Genomic DNA, 23,098 nt, shown 5'->3' with positions numbered 1-23,098 from the left:
CGGCCACACCCAAAAATTTGTGTAAAGTTTATTATATCATGTATACTCCGGCCACCTTTCTTAATTACCGCACTAAAGGGTGTGTTGCATTTAAAAGAAAACGGAGGAAGTAGTTGATTGACTGTTCATGTTTAATAATTACTGGCTTACTGCTAGTAGCTTATTGATCATTTAGCTTTTTGGTTATATCTTACACCAAAGAGATAATAATTAACATTAATTTACTAAACACTTTATATTTTGTTACATATAAGCATACAAGACAAGCTAGTTAAATCAGTTAACACAACTAGCTACGTACTATATCATTCAATTACAGGCTAATTATAATTATCAAATAAGGCCTTAATTAGATTTATCTCCTAACCGTAAGTAAATGTAACTAAGGGGTACCACTCCCTCTGTTTGAAAATAAATGCCCCATTTTAATCGACACACTTGCGAAAGAGAAACTTTAACCAATAATATTTTAATTTATCAATAAGTATAAATTATAAAAGATTGATTATCAAAACCTATACATTAAGATATTCTAACATGTACTCACATGACTAGATTTAGGGCATGTTTTCTACAATTTAATTTAAGTTCAATTCAGTTCAGTTCCAATCAGTTCAATTCCTAATTTCCTTCTCTCATAAACAATTCAGTTCAGTTCATTTCAATTCCAATCAGATTAGTTTAGTACAGTAAATCTGAACATGTCATAATCTTATAGACAAGCAAAAAGTTATAACCAAATTCAAAATTTCAAAATGATGTATGTAAATAATGCAAAAGTCAAAGTAGGTCATACTTCGTACTTCCTCCGTTTCTATTTAGTTAACACGTTCAATTTAGGCACACATATTAAAGAGAGGAGAGTGAGTGAAAGAGAATGATAAAGCAAGTGGGGTACACTTAAAAAGTAAGGTATAAAACTTACCTAAAAAAAACGTGTCTAAAAAAAAACTTCCTAAAAAGAAATATGTGTCAACTAATGGAGTAAGAAACGGAGGTAAGTATATCTTAAGACATGTACTCCCTCCGTGTTTTTTTTAAGTGTTACACTTTCCATTTCCAGCCGCATTTTTTAAAGTGTTACACTTTCTTTTTTGGCAAAAAGCTACATTAAAAATATTATATCTCTCTTCTCTCGTGGTCCCCACCTAAACCTACAACTACTTTATTATTATATCTTTCCTCACACATTCATTACTTTTCAATAAACTATCAACCCAACTATCTTTATTTTACAATTTTTTAATACTCTAAGTACCCCACTTACCTCTTATTTTATTTAAGTCAATTAAATTGCCTAAAACTATGTTCTGTTCAAATTGTAACACTTAAAAAACACAGAGGGAGTATCATGGTTTACAACATGAGGTCATACCATGTCATCGTGCACCAACCCATGGTATACACGTACAAAGCACAACTCTTTGGAACATATGTCAAAAAATATCAACATCCATAAATCTTATGTAAAGCCCGATACTATACAAGTATACAAAGTCTTATGCAAGGCAAAAATGCGTATCGTATCCAAAAATTAAATAAATTAATTAATCAACTCTAATTACAGATTACACCCATAATTAGTAAGGATTACTATATAAATGCACCCTTTCTTCTTTGCATTTCTTCAACACTTCAACATTTATCATCAATCTTTCAAATTTTCTTCCTTTTTTTCTGTCACAAATTTCTCTCTTTTCTTCTGCAAAAATGGTGGATTACATTACAAAAGCTAAAAGATGCAAATTTGACAATTCTGCTAATTTTGGCTCTGTTTCAAAACATGATGATGGAGTTGCTGCTGAATTCTATCAGAAATCTGCTACTTCCTTCAAAATTGACAAATCTTGTAAGTATTTCATACCCTTTTCAATTTTAGTCTTATGGTTTAATTTGTTGCTTTAATTTACCATTTTTATGACAAAGTTTTAGAAATTTATGAATGTTAAGATTGCAAATTTCTGGGTTTTGCAGAATTATTTGTTCTAGTATTGCTTCTTTTCTGGGAACATGCTGGGTATAATCCTGAAATATAAAGCAGGGTTTAAAAGTTTACTGTTTGATTATGGCAATAATTTCAGTTTCAGATTTGTTCTTCTAGGTAGATAATTAAAAATAATAGAAAAAAATGAGAATATTCTGTTCAAGAAAAGAGACATTTGAATAAATAAAACCCAGAAATGTTAAATATATTTTTGTTGGTGTACGGAGTTTTTAATTAGTCTACCTAGTGATGACAATTTTTTAACAAAATATTGAAAAGTCATCATGTATTTTTTTTTTTTTTGAAAAGTCATCATGTATTATTTTCCTTCTTTCTAAGAAGTTCAGGCTATGATAGTCATGTTATAGTTCTTAATTAATACAGTACAGTGTGACTTAGTTTGAAAGTCTATTCGGCATATTTGTTAACTTGGTACTCTATATATGGAGTAATCAAAATTTCGTTTACATCATTGCCCTAGGTATGTACAAAAGTCGAGTTTAGCATCTGTTGCTTTTTTCCCGCCAAAACTTTAATTTCATAATTTATGCTATAGAGATATTGTTAGAGGTTTTTGAATACTGATACTTTTTTGTACATGTGAATTGATCAGGGGATCAAGCTGGGTCTGCCTACATCAAGTTGGCGGAGTGTCACTTGAAGGTGCATTTTTCATCCTCAACAAATTTGTTTGTTTTCTGTTCTGCTCTTTTAATTATGCTATATTGTGTGGATCAACTAAGATGTCATGTACTCAAATGTTGATGTTTCGAATGTTTCAGTCCAATAGAAATCATGAAGCTGCTGGTGCTTATGTAGAATCGGCAAGCTGTTATAAGAAGATATCTCCCATACGTGAGTGTTCTTTCATGTATCACTAGATTGCATTCACTTGGTAGAAAGTGGAGGATTGCTTGTGTACCAATTTTGTCATCTTACTATTCTAATTTAATATTTACATCAGAATCAAGAATCAACCAAAAGAAAATACAGTTTGAAAGCTGATTTCCATCGAAAACTACTTATTGTAGAAACCAAAATCCAGCCTTTTATCTTTCTATACAAACCAGACACAACCTTTGCCTTAATATGCAGTGTTTTGTTTATCTTGTTTAGAAATTTAAAGACTACTATTTAATACCGTGCTCTGCTGAAAATTTTGTAAAAGCATATTGCTTTACAAGTACTTTTATTCTACTAGATATATGCATGTTTCATATTATATGTGATGAGATGATTTTGGTTGTGACATTTGATTTTTCTGGTTATAAACAGAAGCCATATCATGTCTTGAGCAAGCTGTGAACCTTTTCTCGAGTATTGGGATACTTAGTATGGCTGCAAGATATTGCAAGGTAAAGTCTGCCTGGCTTGTCTTGTAAGAGTGGTGACTGTTGAGTGTGAATTATGAAAAACATTAACATCTGAAGTTGGTCTTTTATTCATTCAGGAAGTAGGTGAGCTGTATGAGCAGTTGCGAGATTTGGAGGAGGCTATCAAACATTTTAAGCGGGCAGCTGACTTATTCCAAGTAGAAGCTGCAACAACGTCTGCAAGTCAATGCAAGCAAAAAGTTGCTCAATTTTCTGCTCAATTAAAACTGTAAGTTTTATAATTGGTCATTGCAATGAACTAGCTTTGTGTGTAGTAATGGTGAAGTAATGTAAAAATGAGTTTTGGCATGAACATATTTACACATATAACCCGATATCTTTTACTGATGCAAGCTTTTGCATAAGTTAATGGAAAGTGAAATCATATGTATTCATTTTGATTACAATTGAAGTTGTCAACAACAAAAGTCACTTACTACATACTTTTTCAGATATATGAAGGCAATTGAGATTTTTGAAGAAGTAGCACAGGAAGCTGTCAACAGCAATCTGCTGAGGTATGGAGTTAGAGGGCATCTGCTAAACGCTGGTATTTGTCATCTCTGCATAGGAGATATTGTTGCAGTGTCCAATGCATTGGCGAGATATCAGGTTATTAATGTTAATCCTCTTTGAAGGTTGTGTTATGGATTTTGAGTTCTTTTAATAAGCCTAGGTTTAATATAGCTTTTACATGTATGCAGAATTTGGATCCCACTTTCTCAAGGACTCGAGAATATGAGCTTTTAACAGTAAGTTTTTTATTGCCTTTGTCACTGTGTACAAGCTGTTTTATATATATTCTTATTGTCCTCGGACATTCACATTAAGTACCTCAACACTCATTGGTAGAACACTTGACTGTTTCTTTGGACCAAAAAATATGGAAAATTTCATCATGTAGTTGGGTCTTCTACTTGCACGCTAACCATGTCTATCACGATTCACGAGTACTTGAGGCCTTAAAACAATTTATGTTAACAATACAAACATAAGTGGAAAATGCAGGCTTGGAACTTAATTCTGACAATTTGTTTTTGATTCCTCGCTTGCCATTTCTACTACAAGTTTATCAGACTGCATTGCAAACTTTGTTTGTAATTATGTACTTCAATAATTTATTCATGTAACTCATAAACACTATTATCTTGTTGATATTTCAGGATCTGTTGGCTGCATATGACAGGAAAGACGTTGAAAAGTTTACTGAAGTTCTGATGGACTACGATAGCTTAAGCCCTCTGGTAACTTTCTCCTTCTGCATCTCTCATTCCAATGCTTTTTTATCTTTTAATAAATTGTAAGGTAATGAGGTTATGTCATGTATCTAGTAACACTAGTCAGTTTTTAATGAACCATATCTGAGAGTTTACTGCGAGTGCAATGATTTGCTAAGATTGGCTTTCATCTACAGATGATCATTTCAGCAATTACACTTCACATCTGATAACTGATGCTTTTTGGTGTGTAGGATTCTTGGAAAACTATTCTTCTGCTGAGAATCAAAGAGAATCTGAAAGCTAAAGAGCAGAACGTGGATCGAGCCTGAATCATGTCAATCGAAATACATTCCATGCCAAGTTGAAGATTGTTAGTTTCATAGTGTTATATGATTGTTCCCGGTTGTAAAAATGTATACCAGTAGATTCTTAGCTTTCTCATTCTTCATAATTTAATCTGGCACCGGCTATCCTAGAAGAGTGCTTACCGTAGGCTAGAGTTGATGCTTAACTATGAGCTAAACTTTTGGGGTGAAGCATTGGGAATATCGCGCCTAGAAGAAATTAGGGGATTCGACAAAATTTTAACATTTTGGCTGATATAGTTCAAAACATGTTCTATATGTAGAAAAAAAGGTGATTGTTTTTAGAATGATTCATATTATATCTCATCCATACAATTTTAGTTGCAACACGTTTATTTTCTTAATAGAAAATTTGTAAATAATAGCAACATCCCCTTTTATTGGTTCGTGTTTTTTATGTCGTTGTTTTACTTGTTTTCCTCTTAAGTTTTGATCATGTTTCACTTCCATTACCACATACTATTTAGTATGTAGCTAAATGTTGCTAATGCATGTTTCTAGAATACATTGCCAAACTAACATTGTTCATTCTATAAATAATTGGGCCTGGGCTACAATTCCTTGGCAGGCCATAGGTGTTAATGAGCCTAAGCCAAAGAAATGGACCTTGTGATTTTGGACTGCACACAATCTCTAATTCTCTTGGAATGCTTATTAAGTTCTCATAGAGCCATAGTCGGCCATAGGCCATGTTTGGTAATTGGTTTTTTAATAGCTTTTTGGTTAGCTTTTGGCTTTTGGCTTTTTAAGGTGGTCAAACAACCAAAAAATGTGTTTGGTAATTGGCTTTTTAGTCAGCGAAAAAGCTGGCTTTTAAGCCAAAATGGAAAAGCTGCTTTGAGTAGCTTTTTTGTTGACTTTTGGCTTGTTGGCCCACAAATTATCTAATAAACAACCAACAATTAATTTACCAAACACTTTTATAAACAGCTAGCTTAAACAGCCAATTTCAAAAGCCTTTATAAACAGCCAAACATTCCAGCTAGTCAAACAAGCCAAGTAAACCAGCCAACAACCATTTGCCAAACAAGGTCATAGACTCATAGGCATGCATATCTATTAACTACGGAGTAAAACTAAAATAAATCATTGCTGACATCATCAAACTCTAGATTATCCTATGGTCTATGGGTCATCCTCACATAAAATATTTTCCCTCCATTTTTAAGTGTGATGTCATCATTTTTTTTAATCTACACTATACATTTTTCAAACAGAAAATAATTGTCACTCTTTTTTAAACAATTGATAAAATTTAATTTTTATGCATAATAATAAACTTTTATGAATGTGCACGAGTATAATCTAGTAACTAGTATATCATCAATAATTCAATCTTTCTTCATATCTTTGCAATGGGCTGCGCACAATGGTGAATACTTTTTTTTAAATAGTTTACTTTAAAAAAATATTTCATTTGGATAAATATGGAATATGATTGTCAAACTGGAAAGAAAATACATGAGGTATAAATAGTTTACTTTAAATTTTGCCAAAAAAAAGAGAGAGAGAGAGAGAGAGAGAGAGAAGTTTACTTTAAATTTTGCCAAAAAAAGAGAGAGAGAGGAAATCGAAAAAGGCGGGAAATTTTTTCACAAGGTATAGTAATGAATGACAAGTGTCATGGAAGAATTTATTTTTATTATAGTTTAATAGATTTGGTAAAGTTAGCAAAGTTTATGTGACTTATAATTACCAACTTGGGTTCCAAATTTTCCTTACTATGCTCTTTCATTTTTTTTCTTTTCTATACTTTTTTTTAAAAAAAAATTATTTACTATAGCAACAAAAATCACAAACAAAGAGAAAATTAGCATTAGGTGTATCCTTCTTTCGTTCTCTTTAGTAAGAAAAAAAAAATAAAGAAATAATTGTCATGATTAATCCCAACTTTGCCTCATTTGTCATTATTAATCCCAACTTTAATTTGGTTTATTATATTTTTATTAATCTAAGCTTTATACTCCTTCCGCTCATAACACAACGGGGTATAAAGTTCGGATTAGACATGGTATATGATAACGTACTAAGTTGTAAAATTGGAAAAATGTAATGGGATAATGAAGGATAAAAGAGAGAAAATTTTACACAAAAATGAAAAAAAAAGCGATTTTAGTAAGATTAATAATGAGCAAACTTAAATACAAAGTAGGACAACAAAGATATGCCATAGAGAGAGAGCATGGAAGAAACTCATTTTATATCCATAGGAACATTTGTGATTTGTTAAATTAAATTTCTCATTTTCATAAAATTTGCAAACATGTTATTGCTTGTATTGTATCCATAGGTAGGAACTCATTTTATATCCATAGGAACATTAGAGGCTAAATGTTTATACACATGGTTATATACTTGTATTGTATACATATAAATACAGAATACTTGTATTTTATATTTTTTAAATGAAAAGTAATGAGGTTATTAGTATTATTATGGCAAAAACTAACGCGTTTCGAGATGTTAAATAAGAGAACTAAAAGTAAAAATATTAAATTTAAATTGATATTAGTTATATTGATCAATGCGTAATTTTGTTATGTATTCTAAATATAATACTATCTTAAGTAATATACTTCGTATTAAATAGTTCTCTATTATATTACGAAGTATTATCTATCAATATTATTACAAGTATTATTGTGAGGGAATATAACTTTGGTTGTTATTTTTACCGTAGGTTTAGGTTTTTGGGATGTAATGGGGACCCACAAGCTCACTTTGAAACGAATATATTCATTCTTGAGAATAAATTCGAAAGCACATAAAGATGCTTGAAATTTAAGCAAACATGGATACTATGCCAGACTACTTTGTCACAAGTTTGTGGTTGTTTTAACATTATCAACTAAAAGTTAAACTCTCGCTTTTTTCTCTAAATGTTGGCGCATACACTATACTTGATTAATTTAACATATACTCTAATTTCTATTCAATTCATCTTATGAAAAGTTTGAATGTCAACTTTTCTTACGAGTGGTAGCCATGCAATATTATACTATCATTCCTATTTTGGTCGTTCTACTCGCAAATTAAAGTCACCAATTATTTGGTGCTTGATTATTATCTAGCCAGGCTGTTTAAAGAGCTAGATCTCAATTTTTTGCTTTACTTGTTAGCCTTTTTCATCTTGAAAGAAATACGTTTTATATACTTGTATATGACTACTATATAATTAATGTGTCGGTTTTATATAATTGTTTAAACAACGATATATTCATTTTCTATTTATTGCTTAAAGCAAATAAATACGGTACACACTATTTGTTTTGATATTTATTTTTATGAAAAATTGCTAGGATTATGATGGTACCAATTAATTTGTTCTTGTCATCTTAATCTGATCTTTACTTTTGATAATCAAGTAATGGACATAAATCAATACATCAAATAGTTGCCTTCTCGACATTTTAATCTTGAATTGAATGAAAGTCGTTTCAGGAATTTAAAATCAAAAGGTGACATGATCTTATTATTTATCAAATTAATACGACGTCATCCTCACATTTCTCTCACGGTTGCGTTCTCTCCTCCCCCCTCCCCCCCCCCCCCCCCCCCCTTCCTTCCCTCCTCTATGACTCTATCCCTAATTAGCTTCCAATATTGTCGTCTTTCCTTGAGATCCCTTCTCCGACCTTCTCGTCTATCTCAATCTCTAGCTCCCTCTATTGGCCAAGGTGTCTAACATCTACTTCTTCTCTCATTCACTTGCATTGCTTTCAATAGGTGGTGGCATTATTGCAATTGTGGGTTGCATTGGTGGGCAAAGAAAAGAGAGGAAGACAAGAAGTTGGCCTAGGGATGGATCGGAGAAGTAAGGGGGAAATATGTAATATCAAATTAATGGTATTAGAGGTTGCCTATAAAAGGTAAAAAAATAAGTTTGTGACATGTCTAGTTTAAAATAAAGGTAGGAGACGAGGTATTATTAGTATTAGTATATATTGGTACATACTCTAAAAAAGGTATTGGTATATATTGGTACATACTCTAAAAAAGATACTCAGTATTGAAGTAATATATGGGATTCATTTTGTGATGGTTGATTTGGGTACCATAATTAACAAGTGTCTATAAAGTTGAGTCTATATTGTGAAGCCAACCCCAAAACAATGGATTACTACTTCAATTGAGAGAAGGAATTGATTAATACAAAAATATACTAGTGAATTGAAAATTGGGACTGTATAAATGATTCTCAAATTTGCGACTTTGCTATCAATTTATGTTTCAAGATTAGCAAAGCAAAAGAGGATCAATACACTACAATCAATTAATTTAAGATGGTAAGAGAGAATTGAAAATTAACTATCTGATCTTAACTAATTATTCTTCAATTTCATAGACTATATATAGCTAATATATGAAAACAATATAAATCCAAAAGTTAATCTATCATTCTGGCCAAATTTTATTTCATTTGTAATGACATCTTCAAATTTTCTATTTTTTGTGAATTTTTTTTCTTTACCTACCCATGCATGTACCACTTTATTACTACTAGTTTTACTTACTACGTACTATTCTACAAAACATATTTAATTTGTAGTTGTATAGGTGGTTGCTAGCTTGTTACTTGTTAGTTGTCCTAGAAGATGTAAGTTGTGTGGGTAAATATTACTCCCTCCGTTTTTAAATACTTGTTCCATTTCTCTTGGACACGCATGCCGATGCTAATCTTTGATCACTAATATCTTTAATTATCAATAAGTATAAATTCCAACAATTGAAAATTAATAATCTATTCATTGAGATGATTCCAACAAGTACCCACAAGATTATATTTTTTCTTATGTATAAATCACAAACATTAGTCAAAGTAGGACAAATAAATAGTGCAAAAAATAGAAATGGAGCAAGTATTTAAAAACAGAGGGAGTAGTTGTTAACAAATTGATTGTTAGTTATGAAGATTGATGATCAATAATAAGTGTTTAGCGGTTGACTAGTTTGTTACCTCTTAAAAATGCCAATAACTACTTTAATTTTAATTATCAAAAGTTGCCTTCAGCACTAAACATTACGCCTACCACTACATTGTCAAACACTCAAATTTTTTATTAAGTAAAGCTGGCTACCTAAATTAAAAGATAGGCAAAAGCTATTATCGAACCCATTCTTTTTTTACTATTCATTTTTTTCTAATACCTACCAAACCTTCTCAATTTTTTTTTCCCATATTCGATCCACAGTTTAGATAATAAGACAAGTTCAGAAAATATAACTTCTTTTAAATGTTGATAAGGGCTCATAATTAAGAACCACCCAAGTTCAATTAACAGCTAAATAAACAGGTTATTAAAATAATGCACCCTTAGTTTGTATTAAATAAAAAATCAGTAAAAAGATATAAGCTGAATTTCTTAGTTGTGAAAAATTAATAAATAAGGCCCTGTTCTTTTCACCTTAAAAAAATAATATTAAGTAAAAATAATTTCAGTTCAGTAAATAAGTTCAGTTCAGTAAAAATAAGTTCAGTTCAGTAAAATTAATTTCAATTCAGTAAAAATAATTTCAGTTCAGTAAAAATAAGTTCAGTTCAGTAAAATTCAGTTTTCTTAAAGAAGAATTATAATAGAAAATCAGTAAAAATAATTTAAGTTCAGTAAAAATTATTTCAGTTCAGTAAAATTAAGTTCAGTTCAGTAAAAATAAGTTCAGTTCAGTAAAAATAATTTCAATTCAGCAAAATTAAGGTGAATCAAACAGGGCCTAAGAATAAAATTTTATTGGTAACATTGTTGAAGAGGCTGTCTTTACAAGTCCTTAATATTTAAGATATAGGAAGGCGAATCAATACTGAATTGTCAAAGAAGGAAGCATATATTCTTCTTGGGGATATGTGGATGAACCACTTCAATTGCTTCTTTAGATAGAATCTCTCTTCAGTTTGCGTTTTTTTTTAAAAAAATTATTTTATTTCTTTTATGTTTCTATATGATAGTAATCATTCTTTCAAATACTCCATATATACTCTATACTTTTTTAATGAAAGAAAAAAAAAAGAATTGTAGTTCTAAATTTTTGTCATACAATTATTAGCTAGAGATATAAAAATCATTATTTTGAAATTTATGAATTGAATTTTGGATTTTTTTCAAATAAGAATATATAAACTTCAAGAAATTGTCTTCATTCTAATATAGAATAATTAAATCAACCTTGTTATTTAATATTTATACCTTGAGGTTTCAACCAAAAAAAAAAAAAAAAAAATTATACCTTGATCAAGGGTTGTAACAAACAATAAGAAACCGAGGTAAGTTTTTTTAAGTGCATGCACATTTATTTTTTGGCATTAGGGTCCACATCTTCTAGGGCGTAATTAAAAAAAAAAAAAAAAAAACCCTGTATAAGAGGAAATAAATAAACAATAAGCCTTATTTCAAAAAAAATAAATAAATAAATAAAATAAACAATAAGCCTTGTATAAACTAAAACAAACTTTTGTTAATGTTATTGATAGACGGTCAGTTTGAGTACGTATTATGAGTAATTTTTAAAGGTAAAATTTGTATGTTACAAAAATGGTAACTTTTATAAAAAGTAGTACGAAGTATATAAGGATAATTTTAAAAACTTTTAACGTAATTTTAACCTGTCTTACAATAAGCTTATGTAATCCCGACTTATTCAAGAATTTGTTATTATCAAATAAAACATAAGTACTCGTATTTTTTATCAATAAAATTATTACAAGTATTTTTTTACCATAACAGGCACCATTGCATTGTCCAGAGTGTTACTCTCTTTCAATCAATCTAAAAAGCAAATCTACACATCACATAGAAAAGTAGAAAACCTATACTATAAGATCGAGAACATAGGAATTTATATAATATATGTAGTAGTACTGTTACACACAAAGCAATAATATCACTACCTTAATGGTTTTGAACTTTTTTTTTCTAAAAAATAAATATTATAATTTCTCCACTTTTATTAAAGACATTATTTGGATTTTTACACTATTAAAATATGAAATAATAATAATAATAATAGTAATAATAATAATAATAATAATAATAATAATAATAATAATAATAATCTCATGTGAGCTCAGGGGCGGAGCCAATTAAGGGACATGTGGGGACACTTGTCCCCCCATTTTCAAAAAAAAAAAAAAATTAAAAAAAAAAAATAAAACAAAAAAAAATGAAAGAAACACGCTGAGACCGAAAGAAGAAGAAAAGAAATTGCAAAAACTAAACCCTAACTTTCTCAATTCTTAATTTCTCTCTCTTCAAAGTTCGAAAATTGGAGACATGGAGTTCTCAGGCAGTCAGGCTTGTCGGCGGCACTTCGTCCGTTCGTTGGTTCGTTCGCGCCTTCTCCCATCCAGTGGCGGTGTGGCCGGGTGTCTTGCTGTCTTCGGTCTTCCGCCCTTAATTGTCTCCGCCCCTGCTCCCGTCGCCGGTTCCGTTCAACCAAATCACCAGTTCGTGACTTGGAGTTCGACAGACGACAGTTCGTGTCGCCGGTGTGCGGTGTCGCCCGTGTTGGTTGTCTTGCTGTCTTCGGTCTTCCGGTCTTCGCTAGACCTAATTCACCCAAATCAATGGATGTATGTAAATCTGAATTTCAACTTATTACTTGTTTAATTGATGAATTTGTTGTATATATCAACTTATTACTTGCTAGTCTTGTTTAATTTCGATTGAGAATTATTGTGGATTTGACGATTTGTCATTTGTGGGTATTGAAGACGACGAATTTCAACTTATTACTTGTTTAATTGATATTATTGTGGATTTGTCATTTGTTGATTTGTGGGCGTATTGAAGTTTTGAACTTTGAAGTATTGAATTTATTGAAAATTGAAATGTTTAATCTCTGAATTATTGGTATTGAAAATTTGTTTTATAGTTTATAATTTTTTTCCCCTGTTTTTGTGATTCTAATTATTGAAATGTATAGTTGAATTAGAAATTTAGAAATTAGAATCTTAGGTTTTGTTATTAAGTAATGATGTGGATTGTGGAAATTGATGTATAATTTTCAATTTAATTAGAAAATCTCAAAAGATTCTCCAAATTCAAACAAATCCAAGGCAACTAAACAACCCGATCTTCGACAATTCTTGTTTAAAAGAACGAAACTCAATGAAAATGAGTCCAATAACTCACCTTCATTTAGCTCCCCTCAAAGTCAAGAAAATGGTATCGAAATGGGTGGCTAAAGTAATAGTAATGTACCATTAGAGGAAGATTCAGTGTACGATTTTGTCCCCCCAAGTTGAAAATCCTGGCTCCGCCACTGTGTGAGCTGCAATTAAGTTAGTAAAATAAAGGTATGCAAAATCGTATTATATTCATTTCAATATGTATAACTACTTTTAAACTATTAAGTATTTATTTTATGTACATAAGATAAATAAATATATTCAAATATTGTATACATTCATTAATAAAATAAACTATATATATATATATATATATATATATATATATATATATATATATATATATATATATATATATATATATATATATATATATATATTTGTAGGTAAGACCATAAGATGAAGGGTTGTATCATATTGAAACCCTTTATGAGACAATCTGATCAGAATTAGCAAGCTAGACAGTTTAAGAGATCGAGGGAAATAACATAATCTATATGAGTACATGCAAATTAAACATAAATCTCCAAATAGTTAAAAAAAAAGAAAGGAAATATACATTGACACATTTTAATTACGTAGTACAAAAACGTTCAGTAAAAAAGCGGAATCTTGTAGTGTACCCTCCTAAGGACTGGGAATTAAATATAAAAAAACGCTAATTTGCATGGGAGGGACAGTCTTCAATTCCACAAAAGAGATGTAAAAATTATAGTATAGTCCCCACTAAAAGAGATAAATTAAAGATAGAGTAGAAGGAAGAATTGTAGTTAAAAATAACATAAAGTTAAGGACCAGCTCCATTGCTCACCCTTAAAAAAACCGCATCCTATTCTCTTCCTTATTTGCATATCGCATTTGTTCGTATTCTTGAGAGAAAGAAGAGAGAGAAAGAAAACAAAAAAAAAAAAAAAAAAAAGAAAGAAAGAAGGAAAGAATGTTCCACCACCCTAAGAAGCCTTCTTCTATGAATTCAAATGAAAGGACTTCTTCTATGTGTGTTCAAAACGACTCCGGCCTCGTTCTTACTACTGACCCTAAGCCCCGCCTTCGTTGGACTGTCGAGCTCCATGAACGCTTTGTTGATGCTGTTACTCAGCTCGGCGGCCCTGATAGTACTTTCCTCTTACCCTCTTTTATACTTATGGAAATTTTAAGATTTTGGTGCAGTGCGTTATTACTTGTCAGTTTTAAATATCGATGTAATTAATATTGTTTATAAGTATTTGTATGTCTTATAATTTTAGTAACGTTTTTTTTTTTGTTGTTGTTTAATTTTCATACTAATTTGTTGGTGCGGATTAAATTTATGCAGAGGCTACACCAAAGACGATCATGAGAGTTATGGGTGTTAAGGGTCTCACTTTGTACCACCTCAAGAGCCATCTTCAGGTTTGATTATTTACTCATAATTTTTATAACTTTCTTGTAGCAATTTCTATAATATTAAGCCCTAATAATATCTAACAACACTATTAATTAATTAATTAATTAAATTTCAATCTATATCTTTTTTAAAACCAAAATTATGAACTTGTTCTACAAAATTCACTAATTTTCAAATATTGTGAGAAGGTCATTGAACTTTATATTAACATGATGGTGCAACTATTGTATATTAAAAAATTTCTTAAACTAGTACTTCATATATATTATTGAATATTACTTTTATGTTGAGATTCTTATGTTTATAATTGCACTTAATATTATTCAAATTTTCATGTTTTGATTCCCAACTAAACTTTGCATCTTGTGTTCTTATAATACAGAAATTTCGGCTGGGAAAGCAGCCTCATAAAGATTTCAATGATCATCACTCGGTTAAGCAAGATGGTAAGAGAGGTGACTAATCATTAATTAATGTTAATTAAATTAGCTAGGGTTTATCATCTTCAATTCATAATTTTATCTATTACATGTTGAATTAAATTTTCTACATGCATGTCATATAGTTGTATGTAAATGAAAGAAAAACTAACTCATTTGTGATCTTTGTTTGTTTCATATTCGCGGTTGTTGCAGCTACGTCGTTGGAGCTTCAGAGGAACACTGCATCATCCTCCGGATTAATGGGTCGTACTATGAATGAGTATGTGTTTTTACCATTTATATCATGTTTTATTTATTTCATTCACCGCAACAATTAGTAAGTTAGCAGTTTATTTTTTTTTTGTCATTTGAACAAAAACTTTTGTAAGGCAACTTCTCATTGAAGTAACCTTACAATTGTTTAAGAACCACTCCCTCCTAGAATATCTTTTTATCTGGCATCTTCTTTTACACTTTTATCTTTCTCTTTCTTTTAATTTATATCTTGGATTTTTAATTTGATTTTCATTGTTATTTATAAATTGTTCTTTTAAATTAATAAATATAATTTTTGTTCCTTTTGCAACTATGGCAGCAGCAATGTGCACATTAGTGATGCAATTAGGATGCAATTGGAGGTGCAAAGGAGGCTCCAAGAACAATTAGAGGTGAGACTAATATATATTAATTCAAATAAATATATAGCTCCGATCCTCTAAAAATCTAATTCTTTTTTCCAATAAATTAAGCATATCAAACATCGATGAAAAACGTTTTTAGAAAAGAAATTTACTCTTATTCAGAATCAATTGTCACGTTATCTTACATTGCATATGATTACATGGTAATATTGTATGCATGATAGTTAATGTATACAATTTGACATACTACTCTACATGTACTCCATTATTTTTAATGAAAGTTGTAGAAAAAAATTATGATGTGCTAATTATTATATTGATTATTATTGTTAATGGCAGGTCCAAAGACATTTGCAACTAAGAATTGAGGCACAAGGAAAATACATGCAAAACATACTAGAAAAAGCTTGTCAAACACTAGCAGGAGAAACCAATATGGCAGCTTCAGCAAGCTATAACAACAAAGGCAACAACAACATCCTAGGCAATAATAGCCCAACAATGGCCGGAGACCACTTAGAAGGACCTATGAAAGAATTCGGCCCGATGAATTTCCCATCTCTCCAAGACCTTAACATCTATGGTGGTGAGCAAGCATTAGATCTTCACTCGAGTTTGGACCGTTCTTCATCACTTGAGAACTTCATGCAAGTTCCAAGTGATAGCCTTTGCTTAGGAAATAAGAAGAGACCAAACCCTTATAACAATGGGAATAACAATAATAATGGTAAGAGTCCTTTAATTTGGTCCGATGATCATCTTCGTCTTCAAGAACTTGGACCTCCAACCGCGGCTAATTGCTTAGGAAATCCTCAAGATCATGAAGACCCTTTTAAGGGTACCGATATACAAATTGCACCACCATCTTTGGATCATCATAGGAGTGGTGCTGAGCATCAAATCGATTCGATCTCGGAGATTTATGAGTCTAAGCCACTCCTAACTAGTGATATTGTTGTTGGGGGTGACAAGAAATTTGAGTCGTCGCCTAAGCTAGAGAGGTTGTCACCGGCTAGTCAAGGCACCCCTCTTGGGAGGAATTCTCCCTATGGTTGAGCTTTGATAATTTTGGTAGGTTTAAGCATAATTTATTTTCTTTAGATCCAAAACTTTTTTTTTTTTTTACTACAAACAATTATTCCATCCTTTGGAGTTCTCAATTTTTTTGGTCCGTTATTAGTCATCTAAGTAGAATATAACGACTTTGAAGAGTTTACCTCTCTAACTATTTACCTTTTATACTTCATGCTAAGGTATGCTTTCATTGATGTTAATAATAATGGTATGCTCGGCCGTTCATAGATCGATCTTTTTAAATTTTGTTGAAAGGCATAGAGGACTTGGATGATCCAATAATGTAATCCGATCCGCCTAATCAATCTTGATGGAAAAACAAGATTTAGGGCTCATATGTAATTGATATACAACCATTGTATAGGAAATTGGCGAGCCCTTATTTAGTTATTTCAATATTAACGGGATAATTTTCAATATGTAAATAAAATATATAATACTACGTATAATTATTACACAAGAATCTGTAGAAGTAGACAACTAGTAAACAATTTGAAGTTCAAAAGGTGGAATTTGTACACCTCTAAGTAAGTGTAGGATCCTATGTCCTCTTCATTACCACAATTATAATAACTTTGAGGTCAAGGTGATTTGTGGTTTGAATTTTAATGAAGTTGTTTCGATAAAAAAGTGTAAAAAGTAATTTCAAAATAGACATAATGTACTCATTTTGTAACTTCTTAGATTAAAAACCCGCAACAATTTTAATTTTTTAAGGGTGTAGAACACACATCCTTTTGATGTATAATAAAGGCTACTTGAATTGAGGTGTTATTTTAAAATAGAGTAACCTAAAAATGTTATAGGTGCATGTGGTTTTTCTGCTGCCAATCAAAAGAATAGAGAGATAGATTTTAACTTTTAATTTTAAATGATGGTGCTTAGCCAGTAGGCGAGGTGGCCGGGCCTCTTGCCCTCTTGTCTACGTTGATCTTATTGACGGCATGCATATATACTTCGTATACTTCCTCTGTTCTAAATTCAATCGTGATATTAGATATTTGTTCTCTATTAAGATTGAACATTGTTACATCTAGTGTCATTTCAATTAAATAATGTTTGTATGTGTAATTAAAATATTTGAGAATAACTTTATGATATTCTTACTAATTGCATTTACAACAATTATGGATATCGTCTAAAAGTCATGTATAATGGTAATGGACAAGTTTATTAGAATTGAAGTGAATAATTCGGAATAAGAATGACTTGTAGTAGAAGATGAAATGTTATATGTATTCAAAGGGATAATTGGTATGCTTATGATAAAGTGCTTAGAGTGATTTTCTTATCGTAGAATTATTGTTAGGAATCTACCAGAGTATTTATATTTACTTGCAACATAGCACTTTTTTCAACCGTCTTTGAAATTATTCTGAGATTCAATTAAATGCAAGGATTGGAGATGGAATTTTATCACAACTTAAAATAAAAACATTTTTGTTCACCGTTTTATTTTTCAAAATAGATCTTCCTCTAAAAGGAATGTAACTGTGCTACAATAATTTGGGCATAGATTGTGTTAAACTTTACTAGGATTCTTCACTTTGGTGGTCCATTTATACAACTTTGGATTATGTTTCACAATGTAGTAGTCTTTTCTGACCAACACCTTTTTCTCGTTAGTTACTATATCATGGCAATATATAAAATGTGTACTTGGTTAGTTAGTTTGCTTCCAATCATTGCTAGGATAATAGTCACTCATAATTACTGCTAAAGCATAAAATGTTTGCTAGTATTTGTGTACATACATTAAAAGAAACGACTGCTTAATTATTGCTAAAGTATGAAATGTTTGCTAGCTATTAGTCAAGGGAACATGATTAGGAAACCAAGATTAAGTATACTCTAAAATTAAGTACATGTAGGGTTTATCTACTTTTGAATAATTCAACATGTTATATAAAAGAGACTTAGAGAGTTTTTTTTTAGAGAGTTAATAGGTCAGACATATCATTCAAATTCAATTTAGTTCAAGTCGAATGAATTGGTCATTATAATGTATGAGCCATTCATAATAAATAATGGATCAAGTGTAGGTCATTAGATTAATTCATATTGAAATTATTGTTAATTCCTTTGAAGTACACAATTTTTTTTATATAAGAAAAAAAAAAACTTTAGTCATAAACCGTATAAATCTTGAATTAGGTCAATCTTTTTTAGGTTAGTATCGAGTTATTCAAATTATAACAATACTTCATTGTATTTATGCCATATCAACAAGTACCTCCTCTGTCTTGTCTTATTTGCACAAACTTTCTTTCGCAACTTTACCCCCATTAAAATTTACACAGTACGGACTAAGGGTCTGTTCTCATTGACTGAGCTGAACTGAACTGAACTAAAATAAATATTTTACTCCGTATAAGAGAAGGAAATTAGGAGTTGAATTGAATTGAAATGAAAATAAACGTATGAAAACATGCTCTAATAATAGAGCAAATAAAATGAAACAGAGAGAGTAGTCTTTTCCAAAATAATGTCACTACAAAAGATGTATTCAAGATATATATGAGGGCAGGGCCAATATTTAGCTTTGTGGAACAGAAGATGATCCTCTTGAAATTAGTGCCAAATTTCAGTACATACTGGTACTAAGTACTAACAACTTAGGAAGATCCTCTTTGTTAAAGCAAAGTGAATGTTGCCTTCGCTAGAAAAGAAGCCTGACCCAAGAGTTTCTTTTTTGTTAGATAACATGACTGCACCTTCGTTTTTTCATACTTTTCTCCCTTTTCTTTCTTCTTTGGTTCTCAATCAAACATCGGAATTTGTGTCCTTAGCATTATAGTAGTACACAAGTACAATTTAATACTTTGAATACTTTGATCTTAAGCGATAATTACCAGCACACAAGTACAATTTAATTGAGTGATGTAATCTTTTACAATAACACTAATGACTTTGTAAGCGTATAAAGAAATTGAATATATCTAGAATGTCTGGCCTTATAGCGGCGACTATTTTTATAGTGACCATACATGTAACTTAAGACTTCGATCCTCATTTCCCCATTCCTGTGATACGGTAGGGGACACATACCCCTCATATCTTACTAATTAAAAAATTATATATATGTGAAATACACATTGTTGACTCCCAATGTTGTACTACCTCCGTTTTTTTAGTTGACACATTTTGACTTTAGTGCAACTCACACACCTCCCTATAACCGTGTTTTGTGCTTTATACGTAATGAAAAATATAGTCATGTGTGATCTTATTAGATTCGTCACGTTATATACTTTCAAAATATCAACTTTTCATAATTTTTTCTTATCGATAATTAAAGATATTAATGATTGAATAAGTACATTGGAAAACGTGACTAAAGAAACGTGTCAACTAAAAAGAAATGAAGGAAGTATATATATATAATTTTTTTGGTAGATAAGATGAATGGATCTAACAAGCCAAAACCCCTCACTAGCAGGCTAGACAATTTAGGAGAGTGGGGGTGGGGGGGGGGGAGGGTAAGGGAATCCCACTCCACAAATTGTCACTAGTGGGGATTGAACCTCTAATCTCATGGTTGGAAAGTGCTCTCCTTTCCACTAGATCAAACTTAGCTTAGTTCCTAATGATAATTAGGCTATTGTTTAGCAAATGAAATTAAAATATGGTATTATACAATCCCTTTTTATACTAAGAATCATTATCGTTGTACATGAATTCATTGGTATTAGGTTATGTAAACTCTCATAATTCACCATCGTCCCTGCTTATTAAGGTATCGTCTGATGTGTACATTTTATATATTATTTTAACCCCGTCCCTTGGTCATAATTAGTAGTGTTTTTGGCTCTTTCGGGCCACTTTTATTACTAATTTGTGTGTTCTAGTGTTTTTCGTAGTTTTAGTTGTATTTTACAGGAAATTGCACTCTTGGAGCATTTTCCCGGGCCTTATTGGATCGACTACGGAAGCTAGAAGGACACGACCACCTTTGGAGCCCAAGACCGGTGAGATCCAGTGATTAAGGGCTCGGTAATCGGGATACCGAGGTATATGGACCGAGTGATCAAGACCCCAAGTGGATATCCGGATTGGGCCAAAGAAATAAGCCCAATCGAAGCTCCGAGCCTCGAGGTGAAGCAAGGGCCCGATCGGGCAGCTTAGCTCGATCGGGCAAGGCACGCAAGTGTGCTGGTGCGTGGCCAAAGGCGCGCCCGATCGGGTGAGCTGCTAGCTCGATCGGGCGCGGCTGAGAGAAGAGCTGTGCGAGAAAAAAAAGGCGCGCCCGATCGGGCGCGTGTTTCTGGAAAGGCTCTTTTGACGAGCAATTAGTTTCTAATTAGGAGTTGTTTTAGTTTTGTTTTAAGTACGTTTTTAGGACGATTAATTTGACTTACCTTCTTCTTGGACTTTCTCTCTCTACTTAGTTTTCTCTCTCTTAATCTCTCTCTAAACTCTTGTTCTTAATTCTTTCATTAATTCCAGATTATTTCGGTAACGATTTCTCTTCCCTTAATCTTAGTTATTTATTTTATTCCTTTCATCATGATTTACTTTATTACCTTGATTAGTTTAGTTTTTATTATGTGTGAGTAGTTTAATTTCTAGGGTTTATGAGGATCTAATAAATAATATGAAGGGGTAAATTATTGTTGTTGATTATCAATGCTAGATTAATTTCCTATTGATTGATTTAATGCTCTGTGACTAGATTAGGCCTATCTTTTATGCATGAGTTTGACAATATTGATTCAAGAATCGAGAGATGAGAATTAATGTTTAGGTCTAGTTTCAATAGGCAAGTTAATTTATAAATGGTTAAGTCAAGATTCGAGAGATGAGATTTAATACCGATAAATTAATTGTGTGATTGTAATACGTAGCGAGAGCCCTTTACAATCTGGTTAATTGATGCATTGATGATTGACTATTATTGATTATTAGTATTGCGTGATAATTTCTTATTGGATTGTTTTAATGTTTTACAATTGCGGCTTGTAAAAGTATACAATATTAAATTGATGAATCGAGCAGATGTTAATTTGATATTAAAGGCTATTTTCAATAAGAACTTAGATCTAGTAAATTGCGAGAGCCTGTTAGATCTATGTTGATTAATAAATTGCGAGAGCCTGTTAATCATGTTATTTATGCAATGTCAATGATTAATTACTATGTTTTACCCTGGAGTATTATTTATTGGTGAACCTATGCCCTAGATCCTTTCACATATTATTTCCTTCCTATTCTCAACCTTAGTAGTTTAGTTTCCTACTTAATTATAAATATTGGTTACCTAAATAATTTAGATTATAATATTTAATTAGGAGTAAAAAGACTTGTTTCCTTGTGGAGATCGACCCTACTTCCCTATCTACCTTAGTTAGTGATTTAGGTAATTATTTTTTATTAGGGGATACGACTTTACCCTGTCAAAATTTGGCGTCGTTGCCGGGGAAACGGTTTTACTTTTATTTCTGATTGTTTTTGTAGTCTAGGTTATTTCTCTTTTATCTCAGAGAGCGTTAGTTCTCTGAGACAAATCTCATATTTGCTTCTAGTTTTTGTTTATGCCCAGGTGTTCCAGATCAGGTTACATCCTATTCGATCCTAAGATCGAACGCTCCTACCATAGACAGAAAAATTTCTACAAGCAAATTCTGGCGGATTCTGGTGATAATAATAATCATCGAGACCCTCCAACTGGTTCTAGCGATTCAGAGGCATCATCAGACGCAGAATCAGAGATGGCGGTACCAAAGAAGCTTAGTGATTACTCACAACCAAAGCTTACAGATTTTCCACATCTCACCCCTACTCCGGCTCTTGATGGGGTTCAATTCGAAATTAAACCTCAATTTATAACAATGGTAGAGAGGAAGCAATTCAGTGGAGCAAAGGGTGAAGACCCGAATCTTCACATTGCCGACTATTGTCAATATTGTAACACCATCAGGCAATCTGGGGTCACTCAAGACCAAATCAGAGAGATTCTCTTTCCCTTCTCTTTAACTGGAAAAGCTAAATTGTGGTTTAATGGCTTAAATAGAACTACACTTGGTATAACTGACTGGGAAACTATTGTTTTGAATTTCTATAACAAGTATTATCCTGCAGAGAGAACAGCAGTACTACGGAGTGCGATTCAGAACTTTGCCCAAGAAGCCGATGAGTCTTTATATGAGGCTTGGGAGAGGTTCAAGGACTTACAAAGAGAATGCCCTCACCATAATTTAGCACAATGGCAGTTAATCCAAGCCTTTTATAACGGCATTGGAAATTCTTCTAGAATAATTTTAGACTCTACAGCTAGTGGGAGATTTATGAATCTTAATGTTGATGATGCAGGTCAGGTTATTGAAGACATGGCGATACATAATTCCCAATATGGGAATCCCAGAGGATTTGCTGATAAGGGAAAACATAGTGTGGACTCTGTATCCTTTTTGCAAGCTCAACTGACCTCTATTTGCCAAAAATTAGATAATCTGAGCACTGCTAATGTAGCTAATGTTTCTGCAATTAATAATAATTCTAATGAGGCTTTCT

The 23,098-nt window shown here is 31.6% G+C and overlaps 2 protein-coding genes across 5 annotated transcripts; both read left to right on the top strand.

Moving 5' to 3' along the window:
* Window positions 1-1,475: 1,475 nt before the first annotated feature.
* On the top strand, window positions 1,476-5,324 carry LOC110698121 (alpha-soluble NSF attachment protein 2-like). The gene is made up of 9 exons (XM_021875532.1): window positions 1,476-1,849; window positions 2,598-2,647; window positions 2,767-2,839; window positions 3,260-3,339; window positions 3,435-3,586; window positions 3,810-3,969; window positions 4,062-4,109; window positions 4,521-4,601; window positions 4,829-5,324. Exons 1-9 carry the CDS (start codon window positions 1,711-1,713, stop codon window positions 4,904-4,906), a joined length of 861 nt encoding a protein of 286 aa, XP_021731224.1. The 5' UTR covers window positions 1,476-1,710; the 3' UTR covers window positions 4,907-5,324.
* Window positions 5,325-13,465: 8,141 nt separating this feature from the next.
* LOC110698120 (myb family transcription factor APL-like) lies at window positions 13,466-16,818 on the top strand. Of its 4 annotated transcripts, none has more exons than XM_021875529.1 (6): window positions 13,466-14,179; window positions 14,380-14,456; window positions 14,834-14,906; window positions 15,087-15,153; window positions 15,472-15,541; window positions 15,854-16,818. In XM_021875529.1, the coding sequence occupies exons 1-6, from the start codon at window positions 14,002-14,004 to the stop codon at window positions 16,568-16,570; spliced, it is 1,182 nt and encodes a 393-aa protein (XP_021731221.1). In that variant the 5' UTR covers window positions 13,466-14,001; the 3' UTR covers window positions 16,571-16,818. The 4 variants fall into 4 exon arrangements, with proteins under 4 accessions (XP_021731221.1, XP_021731220.1, XP_021731223.1 ...); XM_021875528.1 differs by having other exon boundaries at window positions 15,469-15,541; XM_021875531.1 differs by having other exon boundaries at window positions 13,469-14,179; window positions 14,834-14,897.
* The last annotated feature ends 6,280 nt before the right edge of the window (window positions 16,819-23,098 follow it).

This window comes from Chenopodium quinoa, unplaced genomic scaffold (assembly GCF_001683475.1).
Source record: "Chenopodium quinoa cultivar QQ74 unplaced genomic scaffold, ASM168347v1, whole genome shotgun sequence".
In the NCBI taxonomy this organism is placed as follows: domain Eukaryota; kingdom Viridiplantae; phylum Streptophyta; class Magnoliopsida; order Caryophyllales; family Amaranthaceae; genus Chenopodium; species Chenopodium quinoa.
This window is presented reverse-complemented; position numbering and strand designations above follow the sequence as displayed.

Coding starts and splice junctions, on each gene's coding strand:
- LOC110698120 (XM_021875528.1), top strand. CDS start 14,002: ATGTTCCACCACCCTAAGAAGCCTTCTTCTATGAATTCAAATGAAAGG. Junction 14,457..14,833: donor ACCTCAAGAGCCATCTTCAG/GTTTGATTATTT, acceptor CTTATAATACAG/AAATTTCGGCTGGGAAAGCA. Junction 15,542..15,853: donor GGCTCCAAGAACAATTAGAG/GTGAGACTAATA, acceptor TGTTAATGGCAG/GTCCAAAGACATTTGCAACT.
- LOC110698121 (XM_021875532.1), top strand. CDS start 1,711: ATGGTGGATTACATTACAAAAGCTAAAAGATGCAAATTTGACAATTCT. Junction 1,850..2,597: donor CTTCAAAATTGACAAATCTT/GTAAGTATTTCA, acceptor TGAATTGATCAG/GGGATCAAGCTGGGTCTGCC. Junction 3,340..3,434: donor TGGCTGCAAGATATTGCAAG/GTAAAGTCTGCC, acceptor TTATTCATTCAG/GAAGTAGGTGAGCTGTATGA.